This window comes from Penaeus japonicus, unplaced genomic scaffold (assembly GCF_977035675.1).
Source record: "Penaeus japonicus unplaced genomic scaffold, GWHDUDI00000001_assembly GWHDUDI00000012, whole genome shotgun sequence".
Taxonomy (NCBI): domain Eukaryota; kingdom Metazoa; phylum Arthropoda; class Malacostraca; order Decapoda; family Penaeidae; genus Penaeus; species Penaeus japonicus.
Window position 1 is genome coordinate 6192070 of NW_028234414.1, and position 17071 is coordinate 6209140.

The 17071-nt window shown below is 39.8% G+C and overlaps 2 protein-coding genes across 4 annotated transcripts in view; one reads left to right on the plus strand and one right to left on the minus strand.

The window, feature by feature from the left end:
- LOC122266704 (uncharacterized) overlaps positions 1-4006 on the minus strand; it is a 4162-nt gene extending 156 nt beyond the window's left edge. The window contains exons 1-3 of one of the 2 annotated variants that reach the window (XM_043036533.2): positions 3812-4006; positions 907-1045; positions 1-745 (exon numbers count right to left, since the gene is read on the minus strand). The exon at positions 1-745 is cut by the window's left edge and continues 156 nt beyond it. In XM_043036533.2, coding sequence (XP_042892467.1) covers positions 678-745; positions 907-1045; positions 3812-3886 — 282 coding nt within the window. In that variant the 5' untranslated portion in view covers positions 3887-4006 and the 3' untranslated portion in view covers positions 1-677. The remainder of the gene's footprint in view (positions 746-906; positions 1046-3811) is intronic. The other variant, XM_043036534.2, reaches the window with a different exon arrangement.
- A 231-nt stretch (positions 4007-4237) lies between these two features.
- On the plus strand, positions 4238-15958 carry RpL36A (ribosomal protein L36A). 2 transcript variants are annotated; one of them, XM_043036531.2, is made up of 4 exons: positions 4238-4310; positions 12316-12402; positions 12940-13026; positions 15785-15958. In XM_043036531.2, the coding sequence occupies exons 1-4, from the start codon at positions 4308-4310 to the stop codon at positions 15920-15922; spliced, it is 315 nt and encodes a 104-aa protein (XP_042892465.1). In that variant the 5' UTR covers positions 4238-4307; the 3' UTR covers positions 15923-15958. The 2 variants fall into 2 exon arrangements, with proteins under 2 accessions (XP_042892465.1, XP_042892466.1); XM_043036532.2 differs by having other exon boundaries at positions 4238-4552; positions 15785-15953.
- Positions 15959-17071: the final 1113 nt, after the last annotated feature.

Below are 17071 nucleotides of genomic sequence, written 5' to 3' on the forward strand. Positions count from 1 at the left end.
GTCTCGTCATGTAGGCGCGGGCGATGTTATTCGTCCGGTCGCACTACCTCGGCGGATGAGAACACAGAATGAGACAGCACATATACAGACAACTTAAGCTTTATTGACTTTCACACAAAATGAGACACTTGTCACTCCTATGAAATTAAAGAATGAAAATCATCATATGTTGTACTGCCCAAAAAACACATCAGTTCAAAAGAGATGCATTGTAGAAAAATAAAATAGGGAGCCCTGCTTGCTTTTGGTATCAATGGAAAATAGACACTACACGCAGTGGTGTGTTGGCGACGGTGCGCTGGTGCCGCGCCCTCTCCCTCCTGCTCCTCATGCTGCTGCTGCCTGGTCGCGCCGGGATCCCACGGCCCCACCACCCGCGTGGGCGTGCGGGCGGAGGTTCTGGTGGGCGGCAGGTGGGCGCGGGCGTCGCCGCTGCTCTAGGGTAGAGGACGCTTGAGCTCCGTAGAGCCGGGGGGGCGGGGGCGAGGGGGGCCTCTTTGCACATTCACACTCGCGCGCCACACGCTCACACTGACTGTACAGGTACGTGAAATATAATACAATAATAAAAACTGGAGCAGAGCCCATCGCCCTCGGCACCCCCGGCCGTGCGTCCTCTCCTCTGGTGGTCCCCGGCTTAGGGGTACGATGCCGGTCTTCCTTCTGCAGCTGTCTCCTTACGCATCCTCCTCCTCCTCCTCATCTTCCTCGCCCTCACCCTCTTCGCCTTCACCTTCCTCCTCTTCTGTGAAAAAGACAAAAGCTATTAACATACAAGGACAAGAAAGTCGGAAAAAAAAAAAAAAAGGTTTCGGAACCTGGTAAGTATAATACGATATTACAGCATTAGTATCTACCATTTTTCATCTCCACTTTAATGTAGAACGATCTTCAAAAGAAACTCACCTTCCGCTTCCTCGTCCAGCTCCTCCTCGGCCTCCGCCAGGTCGTCCTCGTCTTCCTCTCCCTCCAGATCCTCCTCCTCCTCTACTTCTTCCTCGCCATTCTCCTCTCCCTTCAGCTTCTTAGCATCATCAGCAGCTTCCTGTTGGGAAAAGAACAAGTTAATATGGAAAAGCTAACAGTGATACAAGATTGATCAACTTGATCAATTTAAAATCAGAAAAAAAAAGAAATATGCGTTATTGTAAAGATATAACAAAATATAACGCTGTAAAAAGTTTGTGTGGCTGTCATTCATTCTTTAATAATTAGCATAGGAAAAGCAACATCACCTATTTCTTTAAATCACTTAATGATATAACGTCTATGGCCGCTTGTGTTGGCTCCTCGTCATGCGGCAGCCTCTCCCCCCCCCACCCCCTCCCTCCCCCTTCCTGCGGTGTGTACGCTCCTGTCGTAGGAGATCACCCGCCGACTTCAACCCGCCAGTGAAGTATTTTTGTCTCGAGGAACAGGAGCAACGACGGCAGCAGCGGCGGCGGCGGAGGCAAGCGTTCCCCCCACGCCGCGTCCCCGCCGTAAGGCTCAGAGTCGCGTGGCCAGCATGCATCGCGCGGGCCCGCCGTCCGTAAGGTCGAAACTCCGCCCTGCACGCGCCAGGGAGGAACAGGGCGAGACCGGCCGGCGTTAAGGGCGATTCTCCCCTACCCCCCCCCACCCCTTCCCTTCCCTTCTGTCCTACCAAAGCCTCGCCAGGGTGAAAGATAGGTTGTCAGACGCGAGGTGTTAGAGGTAATAATCGCCTGTCGACCCTACTTCTACTGGACGTAAGGACTAATCTCGCTTACTCCATCCTAGACCAAGCCTACAGGAAGTCCGAAAAAATCGATAACGGCTTGCAATCATGCCTTTATTTGAAAAAGTAAAAATGGACAATTTTTGAAGTACATTCAACCGCACTTCTCTAAATCTTCGCAGAAATGCCTACTGCTCCCCAATCCCCTTTCTCCCTTGAATCCCCACTGCCAACTTAATTGCAAACCTGCAAATCTAGACAAATCGACCGAGTCAAACTTGCACACAAGCAAAAACACGCACGGCGACACACAAGAATCACACCAGCAGCAATTGTGACAGCATCTGGTGCAACCTTGCTTGCTTGCTTGCTTGCTTCCTCCCTCCCTCTCGAAGCTTGCGACTCTCTACACTATCTTATCTAATCCCGTGCGTTCAATCTCCCAAGTTCGGCTCGACGCCCGCCAACAGCCCAGCCCGGACACCAGCATGCAGTCTAGTCACCAGTCATGAAACCAGCTATTCCCATGCAATGCATTCCATGAACAGCATTACCAAGGTAAAACAAGTAAACCGTTATTAGTATACAAGTGGGAGTTAACACGACGACTTTTCGGGCATGATAGAGGGGGGAGACAGATGTGTGGGGGGGGATAAGGGGGGGGGAAAGGGGGAAGAGAGAGAGAGAGAGAGAGAGAGAGAGAGAGAGAGAGAGAGAGAGAGAGAGAGAGAGAGAGAGAGAGAGAGAGAGAGAGAGAGAGAGAGAGAGAGAGAGAGAGAGAGAGAGTGTCCCCCTATCTGTCATCACTCGGTAGATCAACCGCGTGTCACAGACGAAGAGAAAGGCGAATGCAACAAGTCCAAAGTACAACATAAAATACAACAAAAACAATGCAAGGCGAATACCCGAGTGATAGTACTGGGTTAAACTGCATACTTCGTGCACATTACAAGGGCCCTATTCCTTGAACTATAACAATACCGTATTAGTCTGACATTCAAAACGAAATTGAACAACTTTAATCACCCCGATTGACTAACTATACTTCCGAACTAAAAACTTGACATGTATTGCAACGAAGAGCATGACACTGCAAACGAATTGAATTAGCAAAATACACCCCTTTTACACACTAACAGTTCTTAAAACAGAAAACCTAGACTAAACGAATAAGAAAATTTAACACAAACAGAACGAAACTCAGAGAGAAAGTAAACCGAGTGACAACGTGAAGACAGACGTGCTAATTACGAATAAACTTGCAAAGTTGAGGAAATGGCAAGCAAACCCGGGCAAAAGGAAAAAAAAATAAATAAGGCAAATCATACTTTCAAAAAAAAATCATTTTCCAAAACACTACACGAAGATTTTTGAAATAATTACGAAATTCTACGATAAACGAAGGGAAAATAAACTTAGTATTTTGAAAGCCCTTGATGTTAATTCACTAGGACCAATAGCCAAAAACAAATTAAATCCCCCCCCCTCTTGCATCAAAACAATTCTGCATCGAAAAAAAGACATCTGGAGAGACGCGAGAGAGGAAATTTGCCCGAAATTATTAACTTTGTCGATTCTAAAAAGGCCAAGAGGAGCCCGCCCGAGACTAGCCTCGCACGGCCGCCCTCGCGCACGCACGCCCGCCAACTTTCAAATCTCTAGCCTCGCACGGGCTTGTTCTCTCCTCTCTCTCCCCATGTCTTTCTCGTTTTATTCTCTACATTTTTCTCCTAATCCCTTGTTCTGGTGATTTCTAGATGGGCGGGATTTAATGGGGTTTTTGATGAGATTTCGATCTGACACTTCGGGGATTTTTTTTTTTTTTTTTTCAAAGGTTGTCTTAAATCTAACTTAGTGATTTTTCTCGTTCTAAGTCTCCCTCTATGGAAGCTTATTTACTTCACCTTTTTTCTCTATTTCCACTCAAATGTCGCCCTTTGAGGTTCACCTCGTGGGCTGCGGGGAGAGCTTGTCCCCTGGTTTCCTCACTGGGACTTAGGCCGAAACCTTTCCTTCGAGCGGAATTTCGAGAAAAATCTTAATAAATCTACCGGCACAAGTTCTAAAAAATCCACACACACTCAGCCACACTACTTCTTTTCTGCAACGTACCTCAGCCGCCCTCTTGGTTCCCTTCTTGACTTCTTCGTCGCCAGCGTTAGCGACAGACTTCTCCGTGGTTGACATTGTGGTTCGAGGTAGCGGCCTTACACACTTCTTCTTCTTCTAGTTCGCTCGGCCAAAGTCGTGGAAGGAGACGCAGACACGAGACCGATTTCAAACCGACTGATCGCCGCGGTTCTCGCCTCCCCGTCCACGCTGATTGGCTGCCCGCCCGCCGCCTCCCGTGACGTCACCGATAGCCCTTTTCTCTTTATTTGATTTTTTTGAAATATGAATTTTATACCAGCAGTATCGGGAAATGATGCGCATTGCAGCGATATATAATTTTATATATAAATAATTCGTTTTAAGAATTTCACTTGGAAAAGTTTTGGGGACGAGATACAACGTGTTCCGGTCTGCCTTTTCAGGTCCAGGTGTTGGATCGACTTGTTGTGTCTGGCCGAAGGAGGTTTTAAATCGCGGTGGATCATACTAAACCAAGATGGTACGTGAGTCGTGAGGAGTTTTACGTGTTGGACAACTATTAGGGGTCGTTTTGCAAGGGAAAAAGTGGATGGAAGTGGAGTGATGTTATGGAAAAGAGGGTGAAATAACATGGGATGTGGAGGTGTCGTAAGGTCGAAAGTTGCGTGTCTGTGGGTTTGTTTACATCGAGTCAACGTGGGACAGGAGTAAGGATCCCGACTTCTATTTGACTCATTTAAGGACTCGCAGGCGAACAAAATGGTAAAAAGACACGTATTAGGGCTGCTATATTAATCCTCTACACTTTACAAAATGTTTAGAAGTCAAATTGGTATTTCTCTGGTAGAAATGGATGTGGAAGATGTGGCCACTGGCCGGTCAGCTGATTAGGGACAGTCTTAGGGTACCACATGTTTTGATTGTTTAGCCCTTATGGCGTTTTAATATCAATTCTGAGTATTCTGTAATATCTCTTAGAGTGAGAATTATTATATGCGTGATTGATGAATATTACTATACGTAATTTGAGTAGTGGATGCATTTTAATCGCATAATAACGTGATTTGAGTGCAACATGTGACTAAGTAGGTTATTCTGTTCCTAATGGATTTAGAGTTAATGGATTGATGTTGATGGTGTAAAGTAATTTAGATAGCCCTATTGTAAAGAAAAGTTCATATATTTGTCCCAACCACACAATGAACCGAGCACATGTTAGCACATTAGGTTATGTAACATTGCCGTCTGCTTGTGATCCTGACTTTTTTTCTATTTACTGGTTAGGTAATGTAAACAAGGTTTACATATCTATTTAGTGCATTGACAAGTGTTTTATTAGTGATGTCTGTGCACCCCCAGGGCTATGCAGAATTTTGAGGGTGTGCCAGATACTCCAATTAGCTTTTCACAGAGAAAGTTTAACACTACCTTGAAGTAATGCATTTGAAAACTTTTCAGAGTATTGTTACAAGTAGAACTTTTGTTAAGGTCCATATCATCCATTGTAACCATGTCATTATCTATCAGTTGCTCATTTTCAAGTCTCCAGATTAACCCATTCACGCCGGGGTGATTCCGGATCTGAATGGTCACAATGCTGGGGTTTTCGAACGCACAGGCCTAAATCCTTGGGATTCTTGGGCGCACAAGCCATGAGCCTGGGCTGTCTGCTCGCTCAACCCGAGCGCAGGCCTTTACCAAATATCTCTTCGCTGGCGTCTGATGCAATAACCACGAAACGTGTTGGCACGTCATCTGGTGCGAATGGGTTAAGGCATATATAAGCGCATAATGTTTTAAACTGGCTCCTCAAAGTATCAAAATGCCAGTTGGCACTGCAGTAAAGGCCAACAATTTCCTGCATATATTTTGACAGTGTAGACTTCTGCTTGAAACCAGTCGAAACTCTAGTAGGCAGAATGTACAAGGTGGTTTGTTGTCATATGCCAGAGCTCTGAAATCATGCAGGCCGCAGTTATGACTTGAAACTGTGCCTTAGTAAGGCCTAATCTGTAATTTACCCTCATCTACTCACGTTATCCATGTTATACCAATAATTAGGACTAATATCATCCTTATGAATGTCTCCTTAGAGTAAATGAGTGCACACCAGATTCTGTAAGCAATCTATCAAAACCAAAGTAAGCAGGAGCACCCAAGGTGAATCTCAGATAATTGATAGCATGTAGGGTCTACAAATTAACACTTTATATTCAATTTGTAACAGCTGTCAAATGAAATGTCATGGAAATCATCAGTTTCTTGAGTCCATGTACTCTCCATCTTGTAAGATGAATGACAACCATGTTGACACTGAGGCTCCAGGCTATTGGAGCTATTGCCCCTAATAGGCTCACATCTGATTGTTGCACAGATTAGAGGGGCATGGCCAGATGTATTGTGTAAACTTCAACTCGTTCTTTTGAGCTCTTATTTGATATTCTAAGCTTTTTCAGTTGTTTTCAAATTGTTCCTTTAAGCTTCATGTTATCTTCAAAAAAATTTCAAGCATACTTCAAAGGATTGTGATTGCTCTAACATCTAGGAGAATTGTTCCCATGTAAATTAAGCTCTTTAAGAGCTATGAACTTAAATACTGATACCTTGAAGTCGGTTCCTTGGTGTTATAGGGTATTTTATTATATTTTGCAGCGAAATTGTCGTCCTTTACATAGTATGCCTGGAAAGGCTAGGAAAATTTAATGAATTCTTCAAGAATGAGCATGATATTCTAGGTCAAGTATCCTTTTTCCAGCAATTTTTTAATTATTGTAACCATATAACCAACAGTTTGGAAAGCCTCTAGACTTGATCTGTAAGGTCTGAAGAGCGAATCGAGAGAGTTCTCATCAGTTAATTAAATTTTGCTCATAGTGGGTATTTACAACTTCTACTAGATGTCCAAACAGAGATTTTACCAAGTGTTGAATGGAGTAATATTAAATAGTATAACTAAATGGATATTATCAGTCTCCTTTGCAGTTTGCATAGACCATGGAGATATGGTGTATATGAGTTTTGCCTTCAGAGTTTAGACCCTCAAGCACAGATGATTTTCAGATACAGGTTTATTTACATTAAGCTTTACATAACAATAATTAAATAGAAAAAGACCAATTACAGGTGGGCTGAGGCCCAAGTCTTAACCCATGAAGGATAGATGGCGTGATATCGTGTTGTGTGGTTGCAGCTTTTGCCGCCATTGACAGGATATCACGCCATGGGTTTTTGTATGGCTGGCAGGCCAGGTGATTGTGGCTGTGGCTTCGGCGGGTGAATAGCCCTAGGCGTAAGACCTATGCATCGCAAAGTTATATTTTACTTATGTAAAGTGGAGAAAAACGATAAAAAAGATCTGAGGGCTTAATGGAAAGAATGGAGGAGATGTTGCTCACTGCCAAATTTACTCCTCCACAATAGAATAGAGGCTGAAATTAAGCCCTAGAACTTGTGGAAGATGTGTCAGGGGAAGGGGGAGCGATTGGATGGTGGATGGGGCCGTAACACACAAGCCAAATTAATTGGATTTGCGTTCATTCACTACATCCCATCTATGCCAAAAACGACAAAGGAAAACAACTGGCCAGGATTAGATAGCTTGGGCACAATCATGACAAATAGGAGTTCATGGGTCAACAGTGGCTGCAGCTTTGAGAGCTATAGAACATGGCTTTTATGAGACAGTATCATAATTGTTCCCCTTTCATTTCAGAAGTAGCCTTTGGTATTGTCTATACTTTATATGTTGTGGTTAAAGATCTGACAGTTGAACTTCTCCATTATTTACTTTGGTTTGTTTTTTCATACATGTGCTAATGCAAGTGTTCTTGCTTGTCATGGTAAACCTATGCCATGAACATTGTCTCCAGCATGGCTTTGTTTTACTGTTTTGTTTTTTTTTTTGTTTTTTTTTACTGATGGCTCCACAAGTGTTTGCTTGGTTACCAATGAGTTTGATCAGACGATACATATTTACTTCATCACTTGATTTTTCTTTGGAAGATCTCATAATGATAGGGATATTATTAACCCCTTCAACATGGACACGTATACTGCGTCATCACATTGCTAATGATTTATCCGAGGATGCTTATACTGCATCATGACCGAGTTTTTCCATCTCTCTCTTTTGGATACTGTAAGAGTTCAGTTCAGACAGATTTGTGAAGACGTCGCTTCGCCCTGGCTATATGCACAAGGTGGCCCGGCCTCTGTCAGCTATGAGTGCTGACTCATCTTCTCTTAATTTATCTGATCATCTACTGTAAGAGATCTTTCAAAATATAGGTTGTATATGATACGATGGCTTACTTGATTTTCAGCATAATTACACATTTTCTATTGCCTGGAGTGAAGAGGTTAATATCTAATATTAACTCTAGAAAATTGAGAAATTGGGTGAATAGGTATTCAAGTAGGCCGGCTTAGTAGTGGACTCCCTGGTGACTAAGTATTTGTGGAACTATCTATGTGAAAGAAGGGTTAGTAAAACAAAAACATAATTGTCATTGAATGTATACATGCATTAAGTGTCAGTGGCTTAAAGTTAGGGTAGGCTTTAATTGCCATATAAGATCAGTAACTTGTAGAGCACACATTTAAGTGGTTTTTAGATCATGTTTGCAAGTTGTCAGACTTTAAGATGTGAATTCAAAAGATCTAATACAGCACAAGCATTTTTATGCCTGGCACCTTTTAAACCAGAAAAAATTGCCATACCTTGAGGGTAAAAATGTATGTAAGAAGCATGCATCTAGATAATGGAACCATAGTAAGTGAAATATGAGTATGGTGTTGAAACCCACCACACCCTTATATATGTGTATATACTTATTTGGTGATATTGTTTTTGCTATTGGCAATAATGATATTGATTTATTCCTTGGCTGATGAATTGATGGTATGAGGGTTTTTTTATTATTATTATTATTACTCCTGTAACTTTTGAATTCTAATCTTAAACCTTTTCAAGTAATAGTAGGGGTTGGGGGGAGGGTTTTTCTTGTTTATATTGCCTGCTATATTCAGCGATCTATGATGAACGGCCCAAACTCTTCCGTTTTTGTGTAATAGGATGAAGTATGCCCCACAGTATCAGAATTAGTTTCACTTGCTAGGCACCTCACAACAAAAAAGGAAGCTTCAACCATAGCTATAGGCTCAGGGCGAGGAGAGGCTACAAGGGAAATGGGCTATTAGGATAGTAGTTAGGATGAAACTTGCCAGATTTATCAATTAACACTATTTCTTATTTACAACAATGACAAAATTTACCAGTCGGTTTTTGATAGATCATAGACTTACCACAGTCTTGACTAATTAGGACTTCTCAGATTATCTTAATTGAGGCAAAGTTCTTAAGCACCACTTGGCTCCCTCACATAGTTCACATTGTTCTGGAGGTAGTGTTGATACTACATGTAGCTCAGCCTCGTTAAGCCATTGACACCAGAGGTACATGTATGCATGTACTGTTCACTGTAATTTTTTTTTTTTAACCTTAATGGTTCATTAACCTGATCCCGACAGGCTTGGCAATAAGTGGAAACCCCCTACACGGGGCCTATGCAGTATTGCATTGGGGACGTCACACTGGTGTGTCACCCTATCATCGGGCATTTAGCCATGACACACTGTCATCAAAGGGTTAAGTGCTAATTCACCAAGGAGTCAATAAGCAGGCCTGCTCAACTATTTTCCCCAATTGAGTTATCCCTCTTCCCCCCCCCCCCCCCCCCCCCCCCCACCCACCCCAAGGTTCAGCTATGTCATGGTTATTAAAAGAAATAATCGTACTATTAACCATAGTGATAAGCATAGTGGAAATTTTTTTTAAATTCCAAAAAATAGAGGAATGGGTAAATGGGAGGCTGTTAGGTCTACTTGTTTACTTCTTGGTGATTCAGTGCTTTTGGAAGAAATGGAAAAAACATAGTTGATGATACATGTCTTAGGCTTCAGGGGTTAAATGTAGATTGTCTAATCAAGTTGTATTCACTTAACCCACTGTGGACGGGTGTCATGACATACATGATGTTGGAGCTTTGGCCTACGACAGGCGTCATGACGTACATGACGTTCGGGGATTTTGGATCACTGTGCTATTTTATTTTGCTATGAAAAAAGAATGAGTGATGATGGCTACTACAGTCATAATTACCGTAATATCGTGCTACCTTAACGTCCAAAACCTAGATGGCACCACTTTTTCCTAGCACCAGCAGGAGAGAGAGCCTTGAATGGCACCTATCCATGGTCTCTAGCAAGCACTATCTTTATAGAGCGATGACATACTAAGTTGATGAACTCTTGCTCAAAAGTACTGCTGATGAAGGATGTGCAGGCAGAACGGGAAGAGGAAGGTGACTCAATCTATACCCAGTGTCTAAAATGTACTCCTGTGGCAATATGGATGCCTTTCACTGTGGCACTCAGTCACAAACACAGGTTTCGTTCCTCTTCCCTACCTCTTCTTGTTATCTTTATTGTAGGTGGTTATATGTTTCGTATTCGTTCATGACAGCACAAAAATACGAAAAAATAAAGTTGCCGTTTGTCCTCCCATAAAACAGCAATACTTTTATCACACTGAGTATAAAGAAAATAATGAGCTAATAGGGATAATATACTACAATTTTAGTCTACTGCAGCACTGGTAGAGCCTGTCATATGGCATATATGTCTCTAAACTCAATAAAACACAAAAACCGGGAGTGGGAAGATTAAAATTGTAATGCTTCAAGCTGTCTCTCTTTAAAATAAAACCTATCCTGGAGGCTGGGCAAGCAAATTTATCCCCGTCTGCAATGGGTTAACCCATTCGTACCAGATGACGTGCCGACACGTTTCATGGTTATTGCGCCAGCGACGAGACATTTGGTAAAGGCCGGCTTGCGGCTAGTGTGCCCAAGAATCCCAAGGCGTTAGGCTTATGCGTTCGAAAACCCAGGCATTCTGACCATTCAGAACCGAAATCACCCCGGCGTGAATGGATTAAAATGGGAACCTCATATGAATAGCAATACAAATGTGCATACACTCTACAACTAAAACAAACGCAATCTATTCATGAACCCAAAAACTGTATTGTCGAATATTTTAGTAGTGGAGCTAGTTTTTTTAAGTTGGCTGCCAGGCATCTGCTGATATAACTTGACAAATGAGTTCCAACCGACCAAGATCGCAAAATTGTTTAAACTGCTTATTTTTTCCCATTACTGCAGAAACTTGCTTAAGTTAATACTTGGAATGTTCATTGCTGTAAGCCTTACATGTTGAACATGTGTACTATTTGGCCTGTCTTTTCTAATAAGTATCTCCCCCACCAATCACATTAAATAATTTGCTGAACTTCCAAATATTTTTTTGTAAAATCTTATTTCATTTGCCTAAAAATTGCAGCACAGTATAAAAAAAAAATGATTAGCAATATGCTGTTTGGATTTGTAATCATTAAGATTATTTCTTACAGTAATACATGTATTGCTTTAATTCTTGAAGATTAAAGTCTCTAGCTCAACTGCCTAATCAATGCATCTCTTCCTAGTGTCACAGCTGTTCCGAAATACATACGTACATATATTTTTCTTTATTATTATTATTCTGATTGTTATTGTAACTTGCTTTCATTTTTATTTTTATTAATTTTTCAATTAAGGTTTAGTAATGAGAAAAATGTTGATAGCCATGAGAGAGGCCAATGTTGAGGAGTTGCTCGTATGTTTAGACAGACTGCACGTAGAGTTTTCTCTAACATCTACAGTTGTTTGCTAAATTTACTAGTGTACTTACCAGCCACCCAACACTTGGTGCCAATCACCCTCCTTGTAGGCTGACGGGAACTGTGTTGGGGAGATCAACATTGCTCTCTTATCCTTTTCTGTTTCTTCAGAGGAAAGCTCTGAGAGGGCAAGATAAGTGTTTGCATTAACACTTGTCTTCCTAACACTGTGTGATTAACATCCCATGCATGAAGAGAAACAAACACTTGTGCATTTGTTTTTTCTTTGTACTTCGTATGTTATTTCATCCTTGGAAGTAAAGTTTACTTCTCTTCAATAGTCCTGTGGAAAGATGTTGGGCGAAGAGAAAGGGAAGGTACTCTTTTGTTGACACCAATCTCTTTCTATTACCGAGATCACTTTTGCACTTGCAGTACCAAGATATTACAAAATAGGATAGTCGGTCTTGTGCAATGCTTTCATCCATACAAATACTGGTGTTGTTTAAAAAAAAATGATTAGCTAACAAGCAATTATTCTGTTATTCTGTGTAAGGAGTAATGGGTATATTATAACATATCTAGTGACTGAGGATTTGGTTTTGTGGATTGATTGCTCTGATTTAAAAAAGAAAAAAAAAAAAGAATTTTGTAGATTTAGTATTTTTTTGTGTGCTCATTTTGCATGTGCTGTAATATTTTTCATATGTTGAATGTTTTTTGCTTGCTGTCTCATGGCTGATTGACTTTTTTTAATTTGTCTTTTTGAGAAAGCAACCTATTAACAGGCTTACTATTCCTACAGGTGAACGTGCCCAAGTCCAGACGCACTTTCTGCATTAAGTGCAAGAAGCACCAGAACCACAAGGTCTCACAGTACAAGAAGTCCAAGGTAAAGTCTCCAAGATGTTGGATGAATTTTGTTGTTGTTTTGGCTTTCAAAGCTTTCTTTCAAAACCACTGCGTTAACCCTAGAATCATAAACCTCAGCCCAATTGGACCAGACTAATGTGCAGTTTTTAGCCTAGCCTAAAATGTATAAACTAAAGCATTAGTTGCAATTTCTTTAATTTTTTCATGAATATTCTCAGGATTTTTGTATTTAATTTCTATATGCTTTTGTACTAATGAAGAATAACATTATTTTACTTATGTAATGGATCTGAGGCTTATGGTTCTCTGGCTATGCATTGCATTTTTTGGTCAAAATATATTTAGTATCACTTAGCTAATTTATTATATATAGACTCATTTTTAATACCAGTAGATAATTGGGAAACACCATCTTTAAGATGCCCAGCCTATGCTGATCATAGTAAGATGTGGCCTGCCTCAGAATGGTTAAACTTCTTAAGTTACCAATTTGTATCAGATAAATCATGTTTCCTCTTTTCAAGAGCATATATACTTACAAAGCTTCCACCCCCAGGAACGCAAGTTTGCCCAGGGTCGTCGCCGTTACGACAGGAAGCAGGCTGGATATGGTGGTCAGACGAAGCCTATCTTCAGAAAGAAGGTAACCTATTTGTCTTAGTATTACCAAAAAAAATAGGATTAATGAAATTGGGAAGAAAAAAAACAACAAAAAACCTAAGTACTCATTCTAAAAATATAGTGCATTGGAAGCCATACTTATTGTACACTTTACATGTATAAGTATTGCTTATCAAATAAGTAGGGAAGGGATTTGCCTCACTTACGATTGATCATCTTTTCAAGGGGCTTTATAGTTTGACTACAAGCTGCAGCTGTATTCGTTTCTCATTTGCAGACATAAGCAAATGATATTCTTCTTCAACCCTTTGGCTGCATTGATTAAATGTAAAATTATTCCCTGGAGATGTCAATTTTTCTGCAAACAACAAAATAACTAAATTACTAATTTATACTGCCCTGTGGTTAACAATAAAAAAAAAATAATAATAAAAGTTTTGCCCAAATTTTTAACTTTTAAAAAGTAAATACAACTTAAATAAGTGATATATAGATAATCTGTAAAAACAGTATTGTTAACAATATTGTTAAAGAAATGCATTTTCTTAAATGTTAAAGTAAAATTCATATATAGTTCATATAAATAACCAATGTACAAAATATAAATTTAACCCCTTCGACACGAGGACGCATATACTGCGTCCTCGCAGCCCTCATGAAAAAAACGAGGACGCGCATACTGCGTCATGGCCAAGTTCTGTTGGAATTAAGTTTTCTTTCTTCCGGATACTGTACGAGGTCTTTCAGAATAGAGGTCGTATATAATAAGATGGATTTCTTAACTTTCATCATTATTACATAAGAGTAGGATTCGCTTATACCAGGGGAGGTACCAATGAACCCTGCTATAAATAATTTTATTTCTTTAAGGAACATTATGTAAAAGTATAAAACTTATTATTAATTTACCATACTATTTCAACCGTTTTCTTTTATCTGAGTGAGGCCTCCCACCAAGGTCACTCTCTCCATCTTCCTCCCAGCCCATGTAAATAACTTGTCACATGCACATGGGGGAAGAGGGTTAACTATGCATATTTTGATATATAACACATGATGATTATGTTGAGGTTTTGGCTTAAAACTTGTCATATTCAATAGCTGGCAGCTCGGATACGGCATGGGGGGTGTTTTCTACTGCCCGTAGTGAAGGGGTTAATTGAAAAGTCGAGTTATGTCACTTTGGGGGATTTTTTATTTAAAGTTTTAGCATTTTTGCATCCTAAGGGATAACTTACCAAAATGTCTGTGATTATTATTGCTTATTATTGAAGTAGGTGCATATTAAGAATGTAAAATGTAAAAATATTAAATTTGGTATATATGGAAATTTCTGTCCAATACTTGCATTGATAATTCCTATGTCAGGGTTTAAGATACTAATGATTCAAATGTCTTCTAGTAAATGGGGTATGATTTTAAAGTTTTCAAAGTTGTAGTTGCTTTCATATTCTATAATAGAAGTAGGTGGCAAGATGAAATTTCAAAAGCATATTGACCAATTTTGGCCAGGTTCATGAGGGCAGTAAAGTTTGCCCTTTTGATACTCTGCAATTAACCAGTTGCATACAAGGGGGCTTAGTGAGCTAACTGGCTGTCAGGATGGACGGTCTCAGGTGCCACTGGCTCTGACTAAAAATTAGAGGTATGGTGAATGTTTTTTCTCGTCCTCCTGGCAGCTCGGACTTGCCTAGATGATATTTTCCCTTAAATCCATGACGAAACAAGGCTTAGGCTGACTTTGGAAAGCTTTGTACCTCTGGTATTAATGCTTTTTAACCGAGGGCAGTTTCCAATGACGCGTCATGTATGCATCGACGCCTGTCTTTTATGCCTAACGGAGCCGTCATGTATGTCATTACCCCTATCTGCAATGGGTTAATTGTGTATGTATAGTACAAGGGTTCTTTTTTTCATGAACTGTTTTTGGTCTTATTGTACTTTATAAAAATGTTTATTTGAAAGCAAGTAAATATTTATTTACGGTGGATAAGGCGTCCATATATTCATATAAAGTTTTAGCATCCACTAATGGATGCAGAAATGCTAATCTATCACTGATATGACTATATCATTATTATTTTTCACTCTTTCTCTTGATTTCATCAAGTTGATAATTTGAAAGATAAGGATTTGTCATTGTGTAGGAATGCTAATGGGTGTGAAGACTTATGAAGTTTAAAGGTATACTGTTATGAAAGCAAACTACTTGATATGGTTTTATTACTTTAGAGAAGGGGCTAGAATCCAATGAAATCTAGAATTTTCTTATAAAATGTACTTGAGGAAAAAATGTATGGAATGTCATTGGTCCATTTGCCTTCATTTATTCATTGTAAAAGCTTTAGAAAGCATTGGTGCATGCTGAAATAATTATTGAGGAAGTTTAATCCTCAAAAAATAGAATTTTGTCTAATATCAGTTTTAAATCTGTATTATATGAAAGAAATGTTGAAAGCATAACCTCTCTGATCCAGAAACTTATTTTTTAGTATAAACTATTACATTTTACATTGGTGTGCTAATTGGAGAAGGCATTCAGTATGCTGCAGGTTAGACAAGCCTTAGTGTGATAGTTCATCAGGAAAAGAATGTGTAAAACATATGAAAAGAGAGATCAAATATTATCACGGAACTTGTCCAATCCTATAACAATGGTGATTTCTGAGGTGCTGCTGGTACCTCTTATTGAAAAACTGTTCAGTTAACCATGCTATCGACTGACATTATGTAAACTTCAAAGCTTTTCCTTTTGCTAAAAAGCCTCACTCATTTTTCAGGCCAAGACCACCAAGAAGATTGTACTGAAGATGGAATGCAACAAGTGCAGAATCAAGTCACAGCTCCCCCTCAAGAGATGCAAGCACTTCGAGCTTGGAGGTGACAAGAAGAGGAAGGGACAAATGATCCAGTTCTAAGCTGTGTTTGCCTTTAGTAAAGAAAAAAAAATCTAATTCAAGGGTTTTATTTTTTGTTCCTTTCATCTGGTTTCATTGAATACCACAATGTTAATATATTTTACTCTTGTTAGTATTGTTGCAGTGCAGTGAGCATGTGAGTGGGAAGATTAAAAAATTTACGTATTACTAACTGCTTTGCATGTATTTAATGTTTGCAAGTTGTATTTTCTCTGCTGATTCATGCAATTGATAGTACAATTGTTTCATGCTTTCTCTCTGCAGCAGGATACTATTTAAACAGGGTTTCCCCCTTTTCCTGAATTGCTTAATTGTTATAGAGGAATTTGAAGTGGAAATGTAATTAGGTTGTATTGTGTGGTAAAGCAATTTACTTTATTTTACATTTGATTTGAATCAAAAGCTTTTGATTGTCATGTTTTGGCGAAAGTGAATAATTACAATAACTGTACTTGTATTCTAACAAGAAAATGTTGGTAATAGACATACAAGACAAATGTTACCCATTCATGACAAGAATTTTGTTTCCTTTTGAGAATGGTATTGGAATAGGAAGTTTATGTATACGGTTGTGTAGATCTACTCGTGTATCTTCTAACCAAAGGGGGGGGGGGGATACTAATGTGTTGCACCATCGATGTTAACATTGGAAGTAGTAATTGGTACCTTGCCCTTTAACCCTTCAGTAATTTTGTGCGGCTGGATCAATTTTGTACTGCATTTATTTTATAATATGCAACTTTTTTACTTACGAGGAACCTAATGCATATCACTGCTAACATATACATATAGACTTGGATTTCATACCATAAGTCTAGAAAATAAGTAAAATTTTATGTTCAAATGCCCACTGCAGGCTAAACATCTGAGGACGTGGCCATCTAAAAATGGTTAATGAGTGTGGGAACCTTACAAGAGGAACCAGGCCTTCAGCGAAGAGCATTTGCGTACTTTAAGTTGCATTTTATTCTTTCCTTTTAACCCACACAGGACGGGTGGTACAGCATGTGTACCACGCATTCAAAAGCCCAGTTGCCGGGCGGCACATTATTGTGCCGGCCATTCAATTGATTTAGGCCTAATAATTCGAACGCCCCGGCATTTGGACATTCAAGGCTAGAATTCCCCCGTCGGGAATGGGTTAATACT